The sequence below is a fragment of the Neolamprologus brichardi genome, chromosome 3 (genome assembly GCF_056152115.1).
Source record: "Neolamprologus brichardi isolate AB-2024 chromosome 3, ASM5615211v1, whole genome shotgun sequence".
Classification (NCBI taxonomy): Eukaryota; Metazoa; Chordata; class Actinopteri; order Cichliformes; family Cichlidae; genus Neolamprologus; species Neolamprologus brichardi.
Genome location: NC_142106.1, coordinates 18695596 through 18714323, shown reverse-complemented (window position 1 = coordinate 18714323; position 18728 = coordinate 18695596). Strand labels below are relative to the sequence as shown.

General features: G+C 38.6%; 2 protein-coding genes across 2 annotated transcripts; one reads left to right on the top strand and one right to left on the bottom strand.

Annotated features, from left to right (window-relative positions):
• Window positions 1–3107: 3107 nt before the first annotated feature.
• On the top strand, window positions 3108–10741 carry LOC102778872 (uncharacterized). Its single transcript, XM_035916017.2, has 12 exons — window positions 3108–3318; window positions 3634–3818; window positions 4657–4794; window positions 6129–6267; window positions 6508–6682; window positions 7558–7693; window positions 9325–9468; window positions 9587–9639; window positions 9721–9789; window positions 10075–10134; window positions 10247–10360; window positions 10464–10741. Exons 1-12 carry the CDS (start codon window positions 3196–3198, stop codon window positions 10475–10477), a joined length of 1350 nt encoding a protein of 449 aa, XP_035771910.2. The 5' UTR covers window positions 3108–3195; the 3' UTR covers window positions 10478–10741.
• A 3873-nt stretch (window positions 10742–14614) lies between these two features.
• LOC102779433 (high affinity immunoglobulin gamma Fc receptor I-like) lies at window positions 14615–18345 on the bottom strand. The gene is made up of 5 exons (XM_035916018.2): window positions 18315–18345; window positions 17828–18094; window positions 17446–17691; window positions 17032–17187; window positions 14615–14676 (listed from the first exon to the last, which is right to left on the bottom strand). The coding sequence occupies exons 1-5, from the start codon at window positions 18343–18345 to the stop codon at window positions 14615–14617; spliced, it is 762 nt and encodes a 253-aa protein (XP_035771911.2).
• Between the last annotated feature and the right edge of the window lie 383 nt (window positions 18346–18728).

Here is an 18728-nt window from a genome sequence, read left to right as displayed (position 1 = left end):
ACTCTGTTTTATCAGAGAAAAATTTAAATACTGGCAAAAAGGAAAAATCTACAGAGGCAATATGTGAAAGTAAAACGTCATGCATGAGAGCTAAAAGCCTAAAAAAATATGAAAATATTCAACCAACATGGTACAAAATGTAGTGTTGTAAGAGGGCGGGTATTTCTCACCACTGAGGTTTTTTCGTTAGTCGATCTTCGCTGAGGACATTTTTATGTTGGACATTCTAAACCATAATCCTAATCCCAAATTGGCTCACAGTTCTTAAAAAAATAAACAACAAAAAAATTATTTTATTTACGATAGAAGATACCAGCTCTCCCTCCACTCACCCCTAATTGATTGCAGCAATGGGCAGCCCTCCCAGAGCCTGGATCTGCTGGTTTCTTCCTGTTAAAAACATGTTTTCTTTCCACTTTCACCAAGTGCTTGCTCATAAGGGGTCATCTGATTGTTGGGGTTTCTCTGTATTATTGTAGGGTCTCAAATAAAAATGAATTGAACTGAACAGAATACCAGATCATATTAGATGTTTGAAATGAGGAAATGTACCATTTCATGTTGGCCTTAACAAGATCTTTCTATTTCCTGTGTGAACTTCTTTGTCATTTTTTTGGATTTGTTATCTGTATCTCTTTAAAAAAAATACACAGATAATTTTAGAATTATTTAATTCACTGACATCATTAATTCTCCCTGACAAATTGTCTATCATTAACTTTCTGGGCAGTCCAGACTCTTTACAAGTCAAGTCATATATATGCTCAAAAATATTAAACGGATACTTTGAAATGATTACTTAGGTTTAAGAGCCTCATTTCCTATAGCTCAAGAAACATTTTTCTCACTGATATATTCTTTGGATACGTTGGTGCAGCTGTCATTGATTCTCAGCTGATTAACACATTTACATGTTATGGCAACATTGATGTCTGTCAGTATCCTAAAACTCACAGTAGTCCCCGTTATCAGGAGCTTTTCATTTAGCAACTCCTTGACTGCATTTTATGACAATGACCTTTGAACCTATGTTATTGGCTTCCTTATTTATTCAGTGTTCAGTGCACCAAACCTTTTCCACCAGAGAGGGAATTTCTGTGCACATTTTAACTCATTCTCTGATTCTCATTTCATAGTGTTGCCTTTAGTGACACTGAGTTTGACACATCTGTGGTAGATTATACACTGACAATGTTTATATTTGGGTTCTTCAACTAAAAACTACCTCAGTACTGAGGTCAGCATGTACTGATCAGACCAACAACTGATTATTTTCACTGCCTGGCAACATGAGAGCAAGTTTGTACATGATCATACATGGACATGTCTGTGTGCGTCTGCTCACAATGGAGACACTGTAAGTATGATAAATAAAGACACACCTATGCCAACAGCTAAAGGTTCTAGCAAACATGCAGGAGTGCTACCAGCAAGTTGTACCATGAGTATCAAATATATGAGGGATTGTTCTGCAGATAGAGCAGCATTTCTTATTCTTGGAGCTCTTTGGAGAAGAGCGAACGTTTTCTAGTTAACATACAAGTGGATAGTTTTGTCTTTCAATTTCCATTCCCCCTCTCCCCTCAGAGGTCTGCAGTTAAAAGGCTACAAAGTATCCTAAGTAAAGTAGTCTAAGCTCATCATACTATGTTTCAATGTAGGCGACTTTCAAAGTGATGACTAGAGAGCTAAAGTTATTTCCATTGGTCCTCTTTTCATACAATGTGAAGCCAATTCTGTTCTGGTGCCTTTTGAAGACCAACCCACATTTTAACAAATTCCAGAGCTAAATATTACAAAGCATGTCTTCCAGATGTTGGAGAAATTTAAATAGGAAAGAGATCGTGGCAGCCAGAACATGTGGGCATGTGTGATTCACTGCTGAAATTCTTGTGGCATGCCCTCCAATAGCCACTGACATCTGTGGCTCCAGTTTGGTGTCCAGCATTTCCTTGGTGCTAAAAGAGAAAAGGTTGTTTTCCCCCAACTTAAACATCTGAAAAAACATTAGGCCAACTCTGATAACTGTGCTATTTATATTGTAAATAGCAAAGTTAAGTCAATTCCCTGCTGCTTTTCAATTTTCCTGAAGATCCTGCAGACATCTGTTGAACCTGCAGCTGGATGTTGAGGTCATATTAGTTTTGTTTTGTTTTGCACCATCTTTGGGAAAATAATGCCTCCTGGCTCCTTTTTTTCTGGTGTCAAGTGTGACATTTATCATGGGAGTCTGTGCTTGGAGACAGGTTTTCTTCCACCAGATCACCTGTACAATCACCTCACAATGGAAAACATTACACACTCAATCTTTGTCACCTACACTTATTTGTAGTCCGATGTGCTGCTGAGCCATTATTGGCACTTTAGTGATGACTTTATTTTCCATTCCCAGAGGTTCCCACTGGGTTGCACCACTGCCCAAGGAGAGCCTAACTGTGCCAGAGCAGTGGCTGAGACAAAACTGCATCATTTTAGACCTGTGGAAATGAAAATGGCCTGAAAATCCAGAATCTATTATCTGTATACAAATGAAATGGAATGTCTTACATAAAGATTAAAAAAAAGGTACTTTAGGACCTATAAGTAATGTGTAGTTGCTGTTTAACATAGTAGTGCACACTGAATCAGACTGCATGATTTAAGAGTAAATCTGCACATAATCACAGCACTATTGTGGGAATAATTAAAGCTTATAAAAGTTGGTGAGTCAGCTTCCTGCAGTGCCAGAATGTTTGGATGGTGGTAGCAGTTGGCACTCCCTTCTGCTTCCTTCTCACAGTCAGGAATGGCAGAAGCCACATATCATATTTCCACTGCTACTCTGTCAAAAACAAGAGAGTGAGAGAGAAAGAGATGTGAACTTTAAAGGTGATACTCCTCAATACAATGAGATTGATTAGAGCAAAAAGTTAGTTTGCTTTAAATAAACAGGATCAAGAGAAAAGTCGTGCTTGTGCGATAAAGCCTTGACTGAACAGACAGCCTCCGTTTGTCTGCCCTCAGTTTACAACATAACTGTGTCATAGTTGTAAAGGGAGGAGACAAAAGTAGGAGGAGTACTGGGAGAAAAACACGTTGTTTGTTTCATTTCAGAGGCATACATAACTGGGTCAAGGACTCTAATTTACTCTATTTTAAACTTCTATCTTAGTTAAGTATTTCTTTCCTGGTTGCACAGTTTGACTGATCACAACTATGGATGTAAACACGCTGCTCCTTTTTCTACTGCTGCTGCTCTTTGGTTCTCAGGCTAACCATTTCTTTGGGACAGTGATGACTTTTACCCCCAAAGACAAGACGCATAATGGCTCTGTCACGGTAGGTGTGCCTATAACATTAATGCCAGGACTCTTTATTTTAGTCTGAAATAGGGGCTCAGATTTTTACTTATTACTTAAGGAGGATTGAAGTAAAGTCAAACACCTCTCTGCTGTGCACGACTGCCAGTGTGTGAACACACAGTGCAATCCTTACTGCAGTTTCTAAGCCAAGGATTTGATATGTTGTTGGCATTGCTGTTGTTAATTATTATTCACTGACATTTCAAAAGGCTCCTAAAAGCACTGACTTTATTTGAACAGTGCATGGACTCTTTATAATAACACAACAGGCGTTATCGTTACAATATTACAGGTGGTCTTTCACTACAAGCTGAGCTTTCGCTCATGCACCGATCAAGACACATGGAGCTGTGTCAGCGGTAACTGTGGTACAGAGAGTGTGGAGCTGAGCATTGTGGATGAGGAGGACAAAGAGTGGTGTCAGAGGGAAGGAGTCATGACTCGAGAGGTTTCCAGCAATGCTGTATTTCAGCTACGGTCAGTAACACGTCAGATAAAATAGGTGATAGATGATGATAACTCCAAACCAGCCCCTAATCCTAACTTGAGGCAATCAGATTATGTAACAGAGCTACTTTCATCTCGTCCTGCATTTGCAATGGGCTGCCACACTATTACAGGTAGCACTGCATATTTGATTTTGATTTAATGCCAGATGTCCTGCCAGACACAACACAACACTCTTGTCTTGCCAATCAGCGTAAGAATTCTAGTTAACAAACATTAAAAACCAAAAACAACAATTAACAATGCATCAAATGTCATGCATCACACCTTAATATATATGAACCCTTTTTCATTGACAGTGTAGTCTTACCTGACTTGTCTTACCTAAAACATCATCAAAACCTGATTATACTTCATTGCCTGCTATTTCGCAAAGATCTATTTACATACATCAATTTGTATTTACAAGATTTTCCGTAAACTTGACCTCTGACCTAGACGGCCTATGCTCCACCAGGAGTTGATTGATTTTGACCTCTGACCTTGACCTTGAGTTGATAATTGCAATCATTTGAGACGCCTAGATGACTTCGTTATAGAATTATCACACAGACAAGGTTTTCAGAAAACTTGTACTTTAACCTTGACGTTGAGATCAAAGCCATTAAAATTTAAATATATCCCAGATTATTATTAGGTGCACCTTTGCAACATTGAGTGTCCATCAGGTTCCCACCCACCTGGCAGGTTGATAACAACACCCCATCATTTCTTGTATGAATGTATACTAATTAGTATATGTTGCACAAGTTCTTAGCATAAGTTGTGTATAGAAAATAACCAAATTACCTTCTTTGAAACCCTAAAGATTAGATGGCGGTGACTGGATTCAAACCAAAAACAAGGTGAAGAAATGGAGAGCTCTGACTAACGTGGACCTGAGGACTCGTCTCGACACATATCAGCCAAACAAGTCACCTCAGACCACCATCCTGCCAGCCCTGCGGTAAGCTTCTTTATTGTTTTTATTGTCATAAACTTACTGTAATGAAGGCAGGAAAGGACCCAAATGCAGACTCATAGGCAGGATGTTAACCCAAAAACAGTTTTATTTGCTGAGTGGAATAAATAATACAAAACTAAACAGGGAAATTTCAGGAATACTGAACTAACGAAGAAACACACGGAGAAGCACACAGCCACGACAGCTGAGGGAGAATGCAACACTAGACAGAGGGAAACAGAGGGCTTAAATACACAGTAAAATCACGAGGCAACAGAAAACACATGGGGAACACAGCTGAGACGAATTATACACAACGAGACTGGGAAAACAAAACTAAACACACTGAATAAGGAATGCAAGACTTTGACAATAAAACAGGAAACAAAGGAACACCAGACTGACACATGAGCTTGACAGAGGAGTGGAGGAGAGGGGGCGAGAGGGTACATGACGGGCTGGGGAAACATGGATAACCATGGACACGATGAAAGACCTACAGGACAAAGACACAACAGAGAGCCTAATCATCAAAGACTTAAACAAGGAACATGAGAAACTCGAAACAAGCTAAGACTACTAATGAACAGGAACATAAACCATAATACAAAATATCACCAAAACAAAGAAACTCAAAATGCTGGGTCACAAGGACCCAGAACCATGACCATGATTATAGTATTTGCAACTTTCATGGGACGTGATCGTCTCTTATGTGTTTGCACTGTGGTAAGCCAAAAAACTCTCTGGAAAGGTTGTCATTCCATCACCGAGTGAACACAGAGAGACAGGCAAACGTTTGCATTCACATTCACACAAATGGCTAGTTAATAAATGACATTTAAACTAACCTGCATGTCTTTGGACTGTGGGAGGAAGAGAACCTGCACAGTAAACTCTGCTCAGAAAGTATGGAAATAAAATATGACTTGCATATTATTTTTTTCACATAAAACCAAGTCAGTAGCAGACAATAGGACACGAGCAAAACATTATGGCTACCTAATTTTAAAGGCTCTTTTCACCTTTCAACCAATGCCTCACACATTTTGGCATTACAGCTTTGCTGTTACAGGATTTTCCATTTTCCAATATTTTTAAAATATGTGGAGATATCAGAGCTCGATCCCGATCTATAACCCTTAAAGAATATCCAGTGACATGGTGAATGTTAACAGGGTTAAATGGGTGATTCTTGACAGTCCTTACATGTATTTTAGTTTTGTTTTGCTTGGAGAAGCCTTGTTGAAACTGCAGTTGTTAAAAACCAAAGTTACAGTGCTGATTTTTGGGTGAGTTTTGTATTTACTGTACTGCATGTGATTTATATGTGCCAGAGTCCCTTCAAATTGTCAAAGAGTCTTCACCCTGTCGGCCTTTGACCCTGATGGAGACAGGGTTAAATGCAGATTTGGAGACATAGACGCAGATGAGTGTAATCCTTGTACACCACCGTCTGTTCTGACCATCTCACAAGTGAGTTTCAATGGCTGTCACATATCTTACAGAATGATACTACAGTAAAAACTAGTCACAGAAACAGAGAAATGTTGTAAATTATTAATTTTTAGCTCTTCTAGCTGAAGGACTGCTGATGGTAAGCGCTGATAAAATGTCTTTCTTCCATTCATTCGTTTGTCTGTCCACAATTCACAAACATTTCTACCCCTCAAACACAATGCCCACTTTTAACGAGTCTTCACCAAACTTGTGCAGGCTTGCACATTGTCATTTAATCCTGTCAGCAGGCAAGATGAAGGTTCATATGCAGTACAGCTGGAAATGGAGGACTTCCCAAAAAAGACTGTCATCATCAGTGATTATGGTTTTCAGACAAACATCACTCCCAGCGAGGCTCTCAGCAAAATACCAATCAGATTTGCTCTGATGGGTAGGTTTTTTTTCTTTTTCAAAGCTTTTTACCATTTGAGGATCCTGTTTATTCAAAGTAAAATCAGCACAGGGATGTTATACTCTATAGAGCTGCAAGAAAAGATGAACTGGTGCGACCGTGGCTCAGGGGTTTGGGAAGCGTATCTGTATCTGGAAGGTCGCCGGTTCGATTCCCGGGCTCTCTGTCCTGGTCGTTGTGTCCTTGGGCAAGACACTTTACCCTACCGCCTACTGGTGTTGGCCAGAGGGGCCGATTGCGTGATTTGGCAGCCTTGCTTCTGTCCGTCTGCCCCAGGGCAGCTGTGGCTACAACCGTAGCTTGCCTTAACCAGTGTGTAAATGTGAGAGTGAATGAATAGTGGAATTGTAAAGCGCTTTGGGTGCCTTGAAAAGCGCTATATAAATCCAATCCATTATTATTAACTCACTCACGGCTGCTCCCTTTATGGGTCGCCACAGCAGATCGTCTTCCTGCATCTCACCCTATACCAGCATCCACCTCTGTCACACCAACCCTCTGCATGTCCTCCTTCACCACATCCATCAATCTTCTCTGCGGTCCCTCTCTTTTTCTCCTGCCTGACAGCTCTGTATTCAACATCTGTTGCCCAATATGTCCTCTATCCCTCCTCTGCACATGTGCAAATCAACTCTGACTTTCTGTCAGTTTTGGGATCAGTCCAGTGCAATATAATGCCAGTTTTGACGAGAAACATAATGTTGCTGTTTCAAATATGTCCACTGGAATCTTACATATCAAACCAGTGTCTTAATTTAGCAACCAAAATTTGATAAACTTCATATCAAGGTTAAATTGCTTGCTACACTACTTTACTAGCTATCTATTGTAATTACCTAAAAATCTTTTTCCAGTGGACCCTCCTGCACCATCATGCTCAGAGGGAGTCTACCTGCCCAGGTTTCTACCTCCAACCCCAGCCAATGGGGCCCGCATGTACACTAATGACACAGTGAACATTACCATTGTGGCAGAGGCGACCAACGCCATGTGAGTAAATACAGAACATATTTGAGTACCATGTTTACCTTACAAAGAAATGCAATTTTTGCACCATTACAAATGTTTTTTAAAGGTTTAGTCGTTAGATCGCTCTACTTAATACAAAGGTGGAGCACCCACGAAGTTAAATCCCAAGAATCAATTAAACAAGCAACAAGCGCTCTCAGAGAGTCTAACTTCCCCAAAACTGAAGGGCTGTACTAAAACTTTAACGCTTTATGATGTTTTTATTGCAATATGATGATGTCACCCTGTTATTGAGTCATTGCAACATTCAAATGAAAAAAATGAAAAGATATGGTTTCTTGAAATTTGACCTTTGACCTTGAGTGCTGACAATGAAGGTCAAGGTCATAGTGTTGTGAAGTTTGAAGAAAATAAATTAACATTACATTACAAAATTGTGGCTAGAATAAAGTTTGTTTGTTTGTTTTTACAGATTTTCACATTTAGTGTGACCTTGACCCAGTTTTGACCCAAATTAAATCAGCTGTTTTTGGTATCTACCATCACACAAAATTGGAAAATTATATCTTCAAAACTGTGGATGCTAGAATTCTAACAAAAAGACAAACAAACTGAAACAATTAAATACTCCCTTCTAGGGATGGGTATCGTTTAGGTTTTATCCGATACCGGTGCCGGTGCTTAAACGGTGCTCAAACTGGTGCTTAAAGAATGGAGAACAAAAAATTGGTCCAAAAACCTCTCACGTTCAGCTTTTTTTTTTTTGTAAAAAGATAACAATGTTAGCCTTTTCTGCAGCTATGGGGCATATATGGTATCATTCTTGGCTGGAAGCAGTGCTTAAACAATGGAAAAAACACAAACTTTGTCCAAAAACCTCTCATGTTTAACTGTTTTCCACTTTTTCTTTGGAGTATCTGCCATCAAACAAGAAGACAGCCGCATGTAGCTATGATGGTGTTTGCTAGTTCACCTTACCTGCATTAATGTAATAACGTGGTTAGCCTACTCAACGTAAATTACACACGAACAACATTAAGCTACTCACGCAGAGAAAAACGGCTGCTGCTGCTGCCATCATCATCCGTCATCATTTCTGCTACACTGGCAGGGTTAGGGGCCAGGACTCTCCTCTTCGGGTTCTTGGGGGATGTTGCTAACTCCGGGTCCGATAACAGGCAACCCACCCGCAGTAGATGTGCTCGGTGTGAGGTCTCGCAGCAAGCTATCAAATATAGCGCATTTCTCGGCTTTTAAAAAAAAAACCTATGCGTCGCCAGGTGTTTCATCGGATTTGAGGTGTTACCTCCTTTGACAGTATCACAGTATCAGCTGGACCCGCCTACTATCCCCGGAAACGTAAAATGATTGGCTAGAATCTAAAGTGTATGACATCTCAGGAAAAAAAAGCACCGAAATAAAGCACCGAAATGTGCGCTGCTTTTCAGTCTGGTTACTGGTTATGTCAGAACCGGTGCCATCATGGCACCGGATACCGGTACCCATCCCTACTCCCTTCCTTTGAGGGCAGAATATAGTACTACCTTATATTGTTGTTTTTGGGTTATTGGTGTTTAGGGTTTATCTTTGTCTTTTTATTTCTATATCTGATACTTTGCAACATCAATCTCTCATTTGTGTGTGTTTTTAAGGGTTTTAAAGCTTTTGTTCAGTGGACCGCACAATGTCACAAAACACACCGAATCACATGGAGAATTTATCCTGACTTGGACGCCATCTGAGAATCAAGATGGAGAAGATCATCCCGTCTGCTTCTTAGTCCAGGCAGAGAAAAGGTCAGTGTGGGATTTGGATCCATTAATAATAATAAGTGAAAAGCAGATCATACAGTAAATACACGAGGACTGGAATATTTTAAATTTATGTTTTTATACTATTTCAATTGTTCATCAGTGAAGCCAAATATCAGTCTGAGCTACGATGTGTGATTGTGAGCTATCGCACAGGTGAGCACACTCACATTATGTTTTCCCCTTCATTGCTTTTCAGGATCAATTATTTTTACATGTTTATTATCATGTTTTCAGAACCAGTCATCACAACATCTATGCCAACAACCGTTCTGCCTTCAACAACTCCAGCGAGCACGACTACTGGTGCGTCAAACACAGAGAGCCTTAATATTGTGTTAAAGTCCTGCATCACTGACGTCTGGTTATTGTAACCTGTTATTACCATTAGTGGCGTTCAGTTATCAAATGCATTTTTTTGTGTAATTCTACAAGGAGTGATCAAAACAAAGATGTTTGTTGTGCCCAACAAGACATCACTATTTGTAGCTGCAAAATAATGCATGTTTTTCTCCTTGGTAGTGGTGCAGGACTGGAATGAATCTGAATGTGGCCATTTTCCCACCATGTCGATATGTTTGTCTTTAACAGTAACCGAAACAGGAACACTGAGCTTAGCAACTATGGTGGCAAATGAGTCCAAAGCATCAGGTAACTATGAATACTTTTAATGGGTTGAAAATGTGCAGCCAGGGTATAAAATGAATGAATACAATGTACTTGATTACTTCAGCTATTCTCCTTCTGCCTTGTGTACATGCAGGTGATGACAGCAGTCGTGCTGGCAAAATTGCTGGCGCTGTGTGTGGGGCTGTAGGTGTTGCAGCGACCGTTGGCATTGTGGTCTGGGTGGTGAGAGGAAGTCCACACGCGTTCTGTGAGTCAAAAGTTCTCCTGTTTCTAAACTTACCTTTTATTTTGGCTTAAAAACAACAGTGTAAAGTCAGTTGTTCAACAGTATTTTTTCTTTATTTTTACAGATAAAGTAGTCTAATGGGAGAAGAAAGAGATAAAGGAAAAACAAAACTGGCTATAAAATCAAGAGAACTTGGAAAAAAGGATATCACAAACGTTTTCTCAGTAAATAAGTCACATTTCTACAGATGTATATACTATATAATATAGATGCATATTGTTTACTGATGAAGAATTGCACCATCATGTCAATCTCCAGTGAACTGATATTAGTCTTTGGCTCTATCTGGTGGTGGAATGATGGCGTGACATACATGTACAGAGTTGTAAATAAAAGCTACAGAGAGCAGCTTTTAGATGTGTGTAGTTCATCCTTTAACATCTTACAGACTTAAATGTAAACATACAAATGAGGCAGTTTTAATATCTACAGAGAAAATTGTTGGAAGTAAGGCACTGAGGTTTGAAGCCTGAAAAGAAAAAAGAAAAGTTCTTATAATGCACCTTTCTGCTACAACTGAGCACTAAAAGCACTTTAGTTCTGTTGCTTTATTGTTTATTGTTTATGTTTTGTGATCAGGATGGTGAAGGAAAGTCAGGGCTGTTAGGGCTGACAAACACACTTTTAACCCCGTGAGGTGGAAATCAGAGCTGGTGATAACAATAAACCTAATATGACCATAATCTCATCATTTAGACAAACACAAAACAGCCATTATCTTTCTTTTAAAATGTAAATAGTTTTTGAATGCATGTCACTTTAGATTTTTTTTGAGTGCATACAAACTATAGGGGTTTGCTCATCTGCCTTCACATGCATACAAACTACAGTGACATCCCATTCTTTAGTCATAGGGTGTAATATGATGTCCGCCCACCCTTTGCAGCTACAACAGCTTCAACCCTTCTGGGAAGGCTTTCCACAAAGTTTTTGATCATTATTCCAGAAGTGGATTTGTGAGATCAAAAACTGATGTTGGATAAGAAGGCCTGGTTCATTTAATTCTAATTCATCCCAAAGGTGTTTTCTAAGAGGCTGATGTCAGGACTCATCCATGTATTTATGGACCTTGGTTTGTGCTCTGGTGCACAGTCATGTTGGAACAGGAAGGGGCCAAACCCAAACTGTTCTGGCAAGGTTGGAAACTTAAAATGGAAACAGCTTTAGAATCCATTGGCAGTGTGCTTTTTGCCACTGCATCCAGTTACGTTCCAATACAGACAGACAGACAGACAGACAGACTTGGCTTATTGGTGGTAACCCAAACCCCGCTGTGCCAGTGTGTGTGTGTATTTTATTCATTTCTATGTTTAACATTATATGTCTCTACTATTAAATCTTTTGGATTGCTTGTATTAAGAGAAAACCAGCAGATGGTGCTAATTCTATTGGTTACCTCTGGCCAAGTTGTAATTCACATTCTTTGCTCGAGCAAGTTTGACATTTGATTTGTTCTGAGAATGAGTGCGATTTAGTGAGTCTTTTATAAGAATATGAGAATGTAGATTAAAAGTGTATCACACAACAGAAACCTAAGAGTGTTTCATATTAGCATTTTTGCAAATCTGGCCAAATTTTTCCACAGGAAGTGGTTTTAGTCAGACAGACTTGGTCGTGGTTTACATTTGTATTCGGCACAAAGCAGCTGTGATTGTGTTGACCAAGACATATTGTTATATAAAATAACAAAAAAAGAAAAGAACTAAATTACCTCTATTTTTCTGTCTTTACTTCATTCATCATCAATTCCCCCTCCTTTTTTTCCTTCATATGTACAAAATGTTGGAGAATATTTAAATAATTTGTAATGTGAAGATTTTGTAAAGATTCACTATGATTTACACAGCAGTGCACTCCATGATAGTGACATCAGTACTTATTCAGGGTCAGAAACCTCTGGTTCATTGTTTGAGATAGGTCCTATTGTTCCCACCACAGAACACAACAGAGAGCAGCTTTACTCAGAAACCAAACCACAGGATTTTCCAGCCACACAGCAGAAAACTAAATATAGGTCAAACAAGTTTACCTGTCAAAACAAGCACTTATACTCGTTTCCATTTTTTTGTTCCATTTTTTAAATTGTTTTTGCCATTTTAAACTGCACATGCTTTCAATGTAACTGCTGAGCTGTTTGTGTTGTGGGTTTTTAAACTGGCACAGTGTCCTGTGTCTTCTCAGAAATTACACTCCCCTAGATTGAATACACTCAATGTAACCACAGCTGACCCATATTGGCTGAAAGAGCTGATGGAGCAATAATCATTGCATTTCCCTGTTTGCAATTTAAAGAAATATTATTAATTTTGAGTAAAGTTTTGAGCCCATGCTGAACGGAGATGAAAGTGTGGACAAAAACAACAAGAGACAGCCGTACAAAAGCTGATGAAAATAAAACCACAAACACTTCGCCGAGCACTGAAAGCCCCTACACTTCCTTTTCACACACAGCGATTATGCATTTCACATCCTCTGTAATCTAACCATTTGATATTTTTCAACAAACGTTCTTGCTCTTATGAAAACAGAGAAAAATTGTCACAAAAGGTCAAAAGCGTCACACGTCAAAAATAGCAGATAGCAGACATGTCTGGGACTTTTACTATGGGCTCCATGTCAACAGAAATGTCACAACATGCGTTACACCTTCACTGCTTATTACTGATTTATGACTGAGTGGAAACTTGACTAAAGCCACCTGTGGCCAATAAAAGAACTGGCCAGTTTTGCTTTTATGTTTCTCTTCATGTTTCTGCTCTCCTACTGTCCCCTCCCACACCACAACAGGAAGGAACTGAGCAAAGTGAACAGCCTTTGTTGAGCAACAAAACACAGAACCCGGGAAAGCTTACTAACATTTATTCAGTCCTAAGATTTCTGTGATTTTAAGAAAAGTCACTCGGCAGGGTTGATAATGTGATCGGAGAAACTGGTCATGAAAACCTTAATAGTGAGTCCACAAAAAACAAAAGAACCACTCCGGACGAACCAACAACACAAGAATGAATCAGAGGCATCTCTTCATCTCCAGACATGAAGTATTTATTTTAAAATATATTTATTCTTGCTATGAAATTAATAATTCAACTAAAACAATTTTTTAAAAAATCAGTTAAATCTGTACAAAAAGATCATAATAGGTGAAAAACTATTGACAAGAACCTAACATATCAAATATTAATTCAAAACCTTACCACTGTTTTAAAATAAACCAAAAACAAAAATTAGATTAAAAAAATCTCATTACAGCAATAAAAACTAAGACACATCTTTGTCTCCTCTAAACACACACACACACACACACACACACACTTGCTCTTTCTGTTTTTAATCTCCTAACATTCAACAGGTCTCTGGTGACCCATCTAGGGTTATTAACCCACCCGTTTGTTTTAGCTAGATGCTAAAAAAGTAAATTAAGTATGCATCGTTTTGCACTCCGGTTATTCAATTTTGGTTTTCCAAACAGATAAAAATTCCATTCAAATGAGTGGATGTTAACTGAATTCAAACCTTTCTCTCTGAGCCTAACTCATCAATAGTCCTTCGGGTGTCATACATTGAAGCAGGTGAACCATCGCCTCAACCTGTTGTGGTGTTGGCGTCACATACAAATGATGTCATGGGTCTTTTGTCCACATTGCTATGATGACCTCACGCACATTAAGTGGTCCTTTTAATGGAAAATGATTAAAGTCGATTACAGCCACATCAGGTCGACCTGAGATACTGTTGAAAGGGCTGTAAGTGGTAAGATATGAAGAAAGATTGCGCAGCAGGCACACGCAGTGGCAGCAGGACAGGAAAAACCCTTTGAGATAAAAACCAAGGTTTATACTCGAGTGTTAGTGAACATGAAGTCGTATTAAAACATTATCCTGATATTCAGATAGCAACTACTGTTTTCCTGATAAACAAAGTAAACAACATGGTGATGGGCTTGCACACACACAATAACAATGCAACACATGCAATACTGTGGCAGAATACAGCAAGACAATAACATTAGTTATTAGAAGACTCAGTTTGTAGAAGTGTTACAAACAGACCACTTACACAGGCCTCAGCTCTTTTTTTTTTTTTTTTTTTTGAATGACACTACAGTCCCCGTTGGCCCTGCACAGATAAATGTTGGCAAATGTCAACTGAAAGCTGGTGAAAAATGAATACCCACGTTCAGGACACCCCGTGGTACATGTTCATCAGCTTGTTTGGTTAAACAACTATTTCCATGATGACATGATCCGTGCGCATTCTCTTCGCAGCATTCTGAGCTGCTGTGAAGAAAAAACAAACAGAACAGCAACATGAATTCTTGTAGCTTTTGTCTTTACAGTCATCAGAAAACAGCAGTTCAAGGTTTTTAATCAGATCAAGATTGCCTCATATTTCTAGAAGTAACTTGCTTGTCAAAGGTCACCTGCAATACCACATTGTAACTTTGGAATTTACCTGCAAACCTCAATAACCTCAGCAGCTGGTGTCAAAACACAGTTCACCAGAAAAAACATGGCTGCTTTATAATAACGTGGCACCTAAAGAACAGACTTTTTTCTACCAATAACATCTATTGGACATGAGCACAGTATAAAAAAATGGACATGACCATTGTGAAATCAACCAATGATTTATAAACTCTGATTATGAAAGCTCAAATTCACAATTTTGTAGCACCATTTGAAACCAGATTATTAGTTCTTATAACCAAGTATTATGTAGTGAAGGCCTTCCACCTTCAGTTAATACTGTAAAATGATAAAGCCAGACAGGAAATAAAAATTTCCAATCTTTAAAAGTTAAACTCCTCTGGCGACCATTACAACATATGTGTAATGTGAAAACGAACATACAAATGTTATATTTGACATATGAAAACAAACATATCTACTTTCCTTTATCTCTATTTCCAACCTCACACACACCAACACCCACACACACATATATAGTCAATATATCGTAGAGTGAACTACAAATACAGCATTAGGTGAGCAGATTTTAAGGAGTATTATCCATTGCCATCGTATCAACAAAAGGAGGATGACATTACACAGTTAGGCATGGATGATTTGATTATTTGATGTAAGCGCTAAAACCAAACAGTTTCCAAAAGTCTCCCTTTTATGAATTCTAAAATTGTGCATTAATGTAAACGGACTGGTTCTTATATAGTGCTTTTCTAGTCTAATTGAGCACTCAAAGTGCTTTATATAAATAATTCATTCACCCAATCACTTTTTCCAAGCTGTTAGCCTATCTAACATTCATACACAGTCACACTCGATGGATGCATCGGAGAGCAACATGGTATTAGCATCTTGCTCAAGGATATTTGGCATGCAGACTTGGGGGAAGCCAAGAATCGAACCACGGACCTTCCAATCAGTAGATGACCAGCTCCACCGCTACAGCCACTTTTATGAAGACTTTTATGAATTGAATTTGAATTAGTGGCCAAATTATACGTACAATGCAGTGAAAAAAAGGATTTGCATTCCATTTTCAATGTTTTTCTTTCTTTTATTGATATTTGTCACACTTAAATGTTTCAGAGCTAATAATTACTTGGCAGTAAGGGCGGAATCAAACATTTGGCAGTGAGCCTGTGACATTGCTGTGGAGAAATTTTGTGTACACACATAATATAAATATATATATATATATATATATATATATATATATATATATATATATATATATATATATATATATATATATATAAGCTTGATCTGATGGCTGGGCCTTCTGGTAGAGAGGAGAATTCATGGTGGTTCCATCAATTATGGTAAGATGTCCAGGTCTTGAAGCAGCAAAGTTGTCTGAGACTATCACACTACCACCACCTTGTTTGACTGTTGGCACGATAATCTTCTTATGCTGAGGAAAGGTGAGATGAGAAAACCTTCCAAAAACTTTTGTCTTGTGAGTCCAGATATTATTTTGCCAAACGTTTTGGGGATCATCGAGATGTTTTTGACACTGTGAGATGAGCCTTTCTTTTTGGTCAGCAGTGATTTACTTAGAACTCTCCCATGAATACCATTTGTATCCATTCTCTTATTGTTGAATCATGAATTCTGACTTTTACTGAACCAAGTGAAGGCTGCAGTTCTTTAGATGGTGTTTTGTGACCTCGCTTGCGGTGTAATTTTGGTAGTCACTGCTGGGAATATTAAATGATGTTCCAAGTTCAAAGCATTATAAACAGCTTTGTAACCATTTCCAGGGTGGTGGATGCAATTACTGTGATTTTTAAGAGTTCCTGTAGATAGTTGCATGATCTGTTGCTTTTTGTAATCTTTAGGCTGATTCGCTTTGTCACAAAGGTTCTGTTTAAGGGAATTCTTAAAATGAACAGGTTTGGATACATTGGACTATTATTTTCTTAATGATTTGATGCATGTCACTGTGCCAAATATGCAAAAAATGAAGACAACAAAATAATCAACTATAGATGACATATCTATTTTATGTAACATTCTATTTTCAGACAACAGTTTTGATTAACAGAAATTGTCACTGACAACAAACAAAAGTCTCCAGAAAATAGTTTACTAGCTGATAGCACATGTTGTTGTTGTTATAACCCAATCTGATAAGAAATACCTCTTACACACTTGCAGGGTTTACTTTACCTCTCCTCCTGTCTCGGTATATAAGCCCCAGTAGAACAGTGGACACCAGGTAAGGCGTTCCCACCAACAGGTGAAATACTAGTCTTAAGACAGAAAAAGAGCAGGGAGCGGCCAGTTCAGCTGCAGATGTAGATGAAGGAAACTCCTGAGATGAAGCTGTAAAGAGATGAACATGGAAATTATACATTTAAATGCTTTATTAAATACATGTTTTCTTTAATTGTGTCTTTTTCAGGGGTAGAATGTTTTTCTCTCTTCATCATTTGCAGATGTACAAAACACAGACAAATATGCATATTTTTGAGTTTTTAGATATAATTCCTCTAACAGCCATTTTTTAATTTCCTTTTTCTTAAAATGCTTTATTTTTAAATTGCTCAATATTGTATATGTGATGGGATTTTTGTTGCTCACCATCAACTGCCAGCCAGCTGCCTAGTGATTCTTCACCTCCTGAAATGCTGCATTTATAGAGTCCTTCATCAGATTTAGCAACCCTTTTAATGGTGATTTCTCCTGTGGAGTTCCTTTTGATGCAGTGGCCGTCTTTATAGAAATCAAAAAACTGGTTGGAGGACTTTGTCTCAGGTGTACAATGCAGTGTTACAGTGGCACCCTCGGACACGGGGAGGGCAGGACTCTCCAGAATCACAGGCTGATCTTTGGAAAATGCAGAAAATCAAGATTTGTCCTTTTTATAGGCTTTCTTTGCTTCGTTTCTAAATGATCTGCCTTAGTCAGTGTGACTTTAAGTTTAAATATTGCATAGCAGAACTTAACGTAATGTTATTCATACCAGTAATGGTAATGTTGACCACATTGCTCTGCTCCCCACTGACAGACTCACACCAGTACACGCCGCTGTCTGGTGGGTAGGTTTGTCCGATGATGCAAGTCGAACCCGAGGAGGCATAGCCCCAGCCAGAGGAGCAGGGTCTGGTCCCCCCTGCGAGCGTTTTCCTCTTCACTTTCCAACCAGTGTTGTTCAACTGTTCGCCACAGCTCAAAGAGATGTTGTCATACCTGAAGAACTGAGACCTGTCAGGGTTGACCTGAAGACAGGCTGTAGGGAAGGAAGGGAGAGAGAAAGAGACAAGAAAAGAGTGAAAATTAAAAAAACAAACAAAAAACCAACAACGAAAAAAAAAACAGAACGAAAATAATATATTAAGGACCGAATAAAAGCAGTGTTTAAGAAATTAAATGTAAGCAGGGATAATGATGGATTATAAGAATTGTCCAAATTGTTCAAAATATCCTTAAATGTTGAATTTTGTACTCACTCAGCATCAGGCAGAATGGTGTTAGCTGCATCCTGTGTCAACACCAACTAACAGACAAACAGACGCTGATCTCTCACTTCCTGAAGATTTTGGTAGGCGTGCTTGTTTTGTTTGATGGTAGCTGCTGAGGGAAACACATCGAAATGTGTTTGCTCATCAACAGTTGATTAATGCAACTGACCTGCTTACTAAATGCATCGATTTTATTTCGGGGAAAGTACACCAAACTATAAAACAACCCAAGAAGTTGCCTATGCAAGTAATGCAATCATATATTAACAGTATTATCTGTTTTTACGCATATAAATGCTGGTTTGATATCCATTACTTGTTTTTGATCTTCCTTACACCAATTTATATTTTTTACAAGATGCGAGCAGCCACCTTAACCCTTAAATGTGTAAGTGGGTCAAA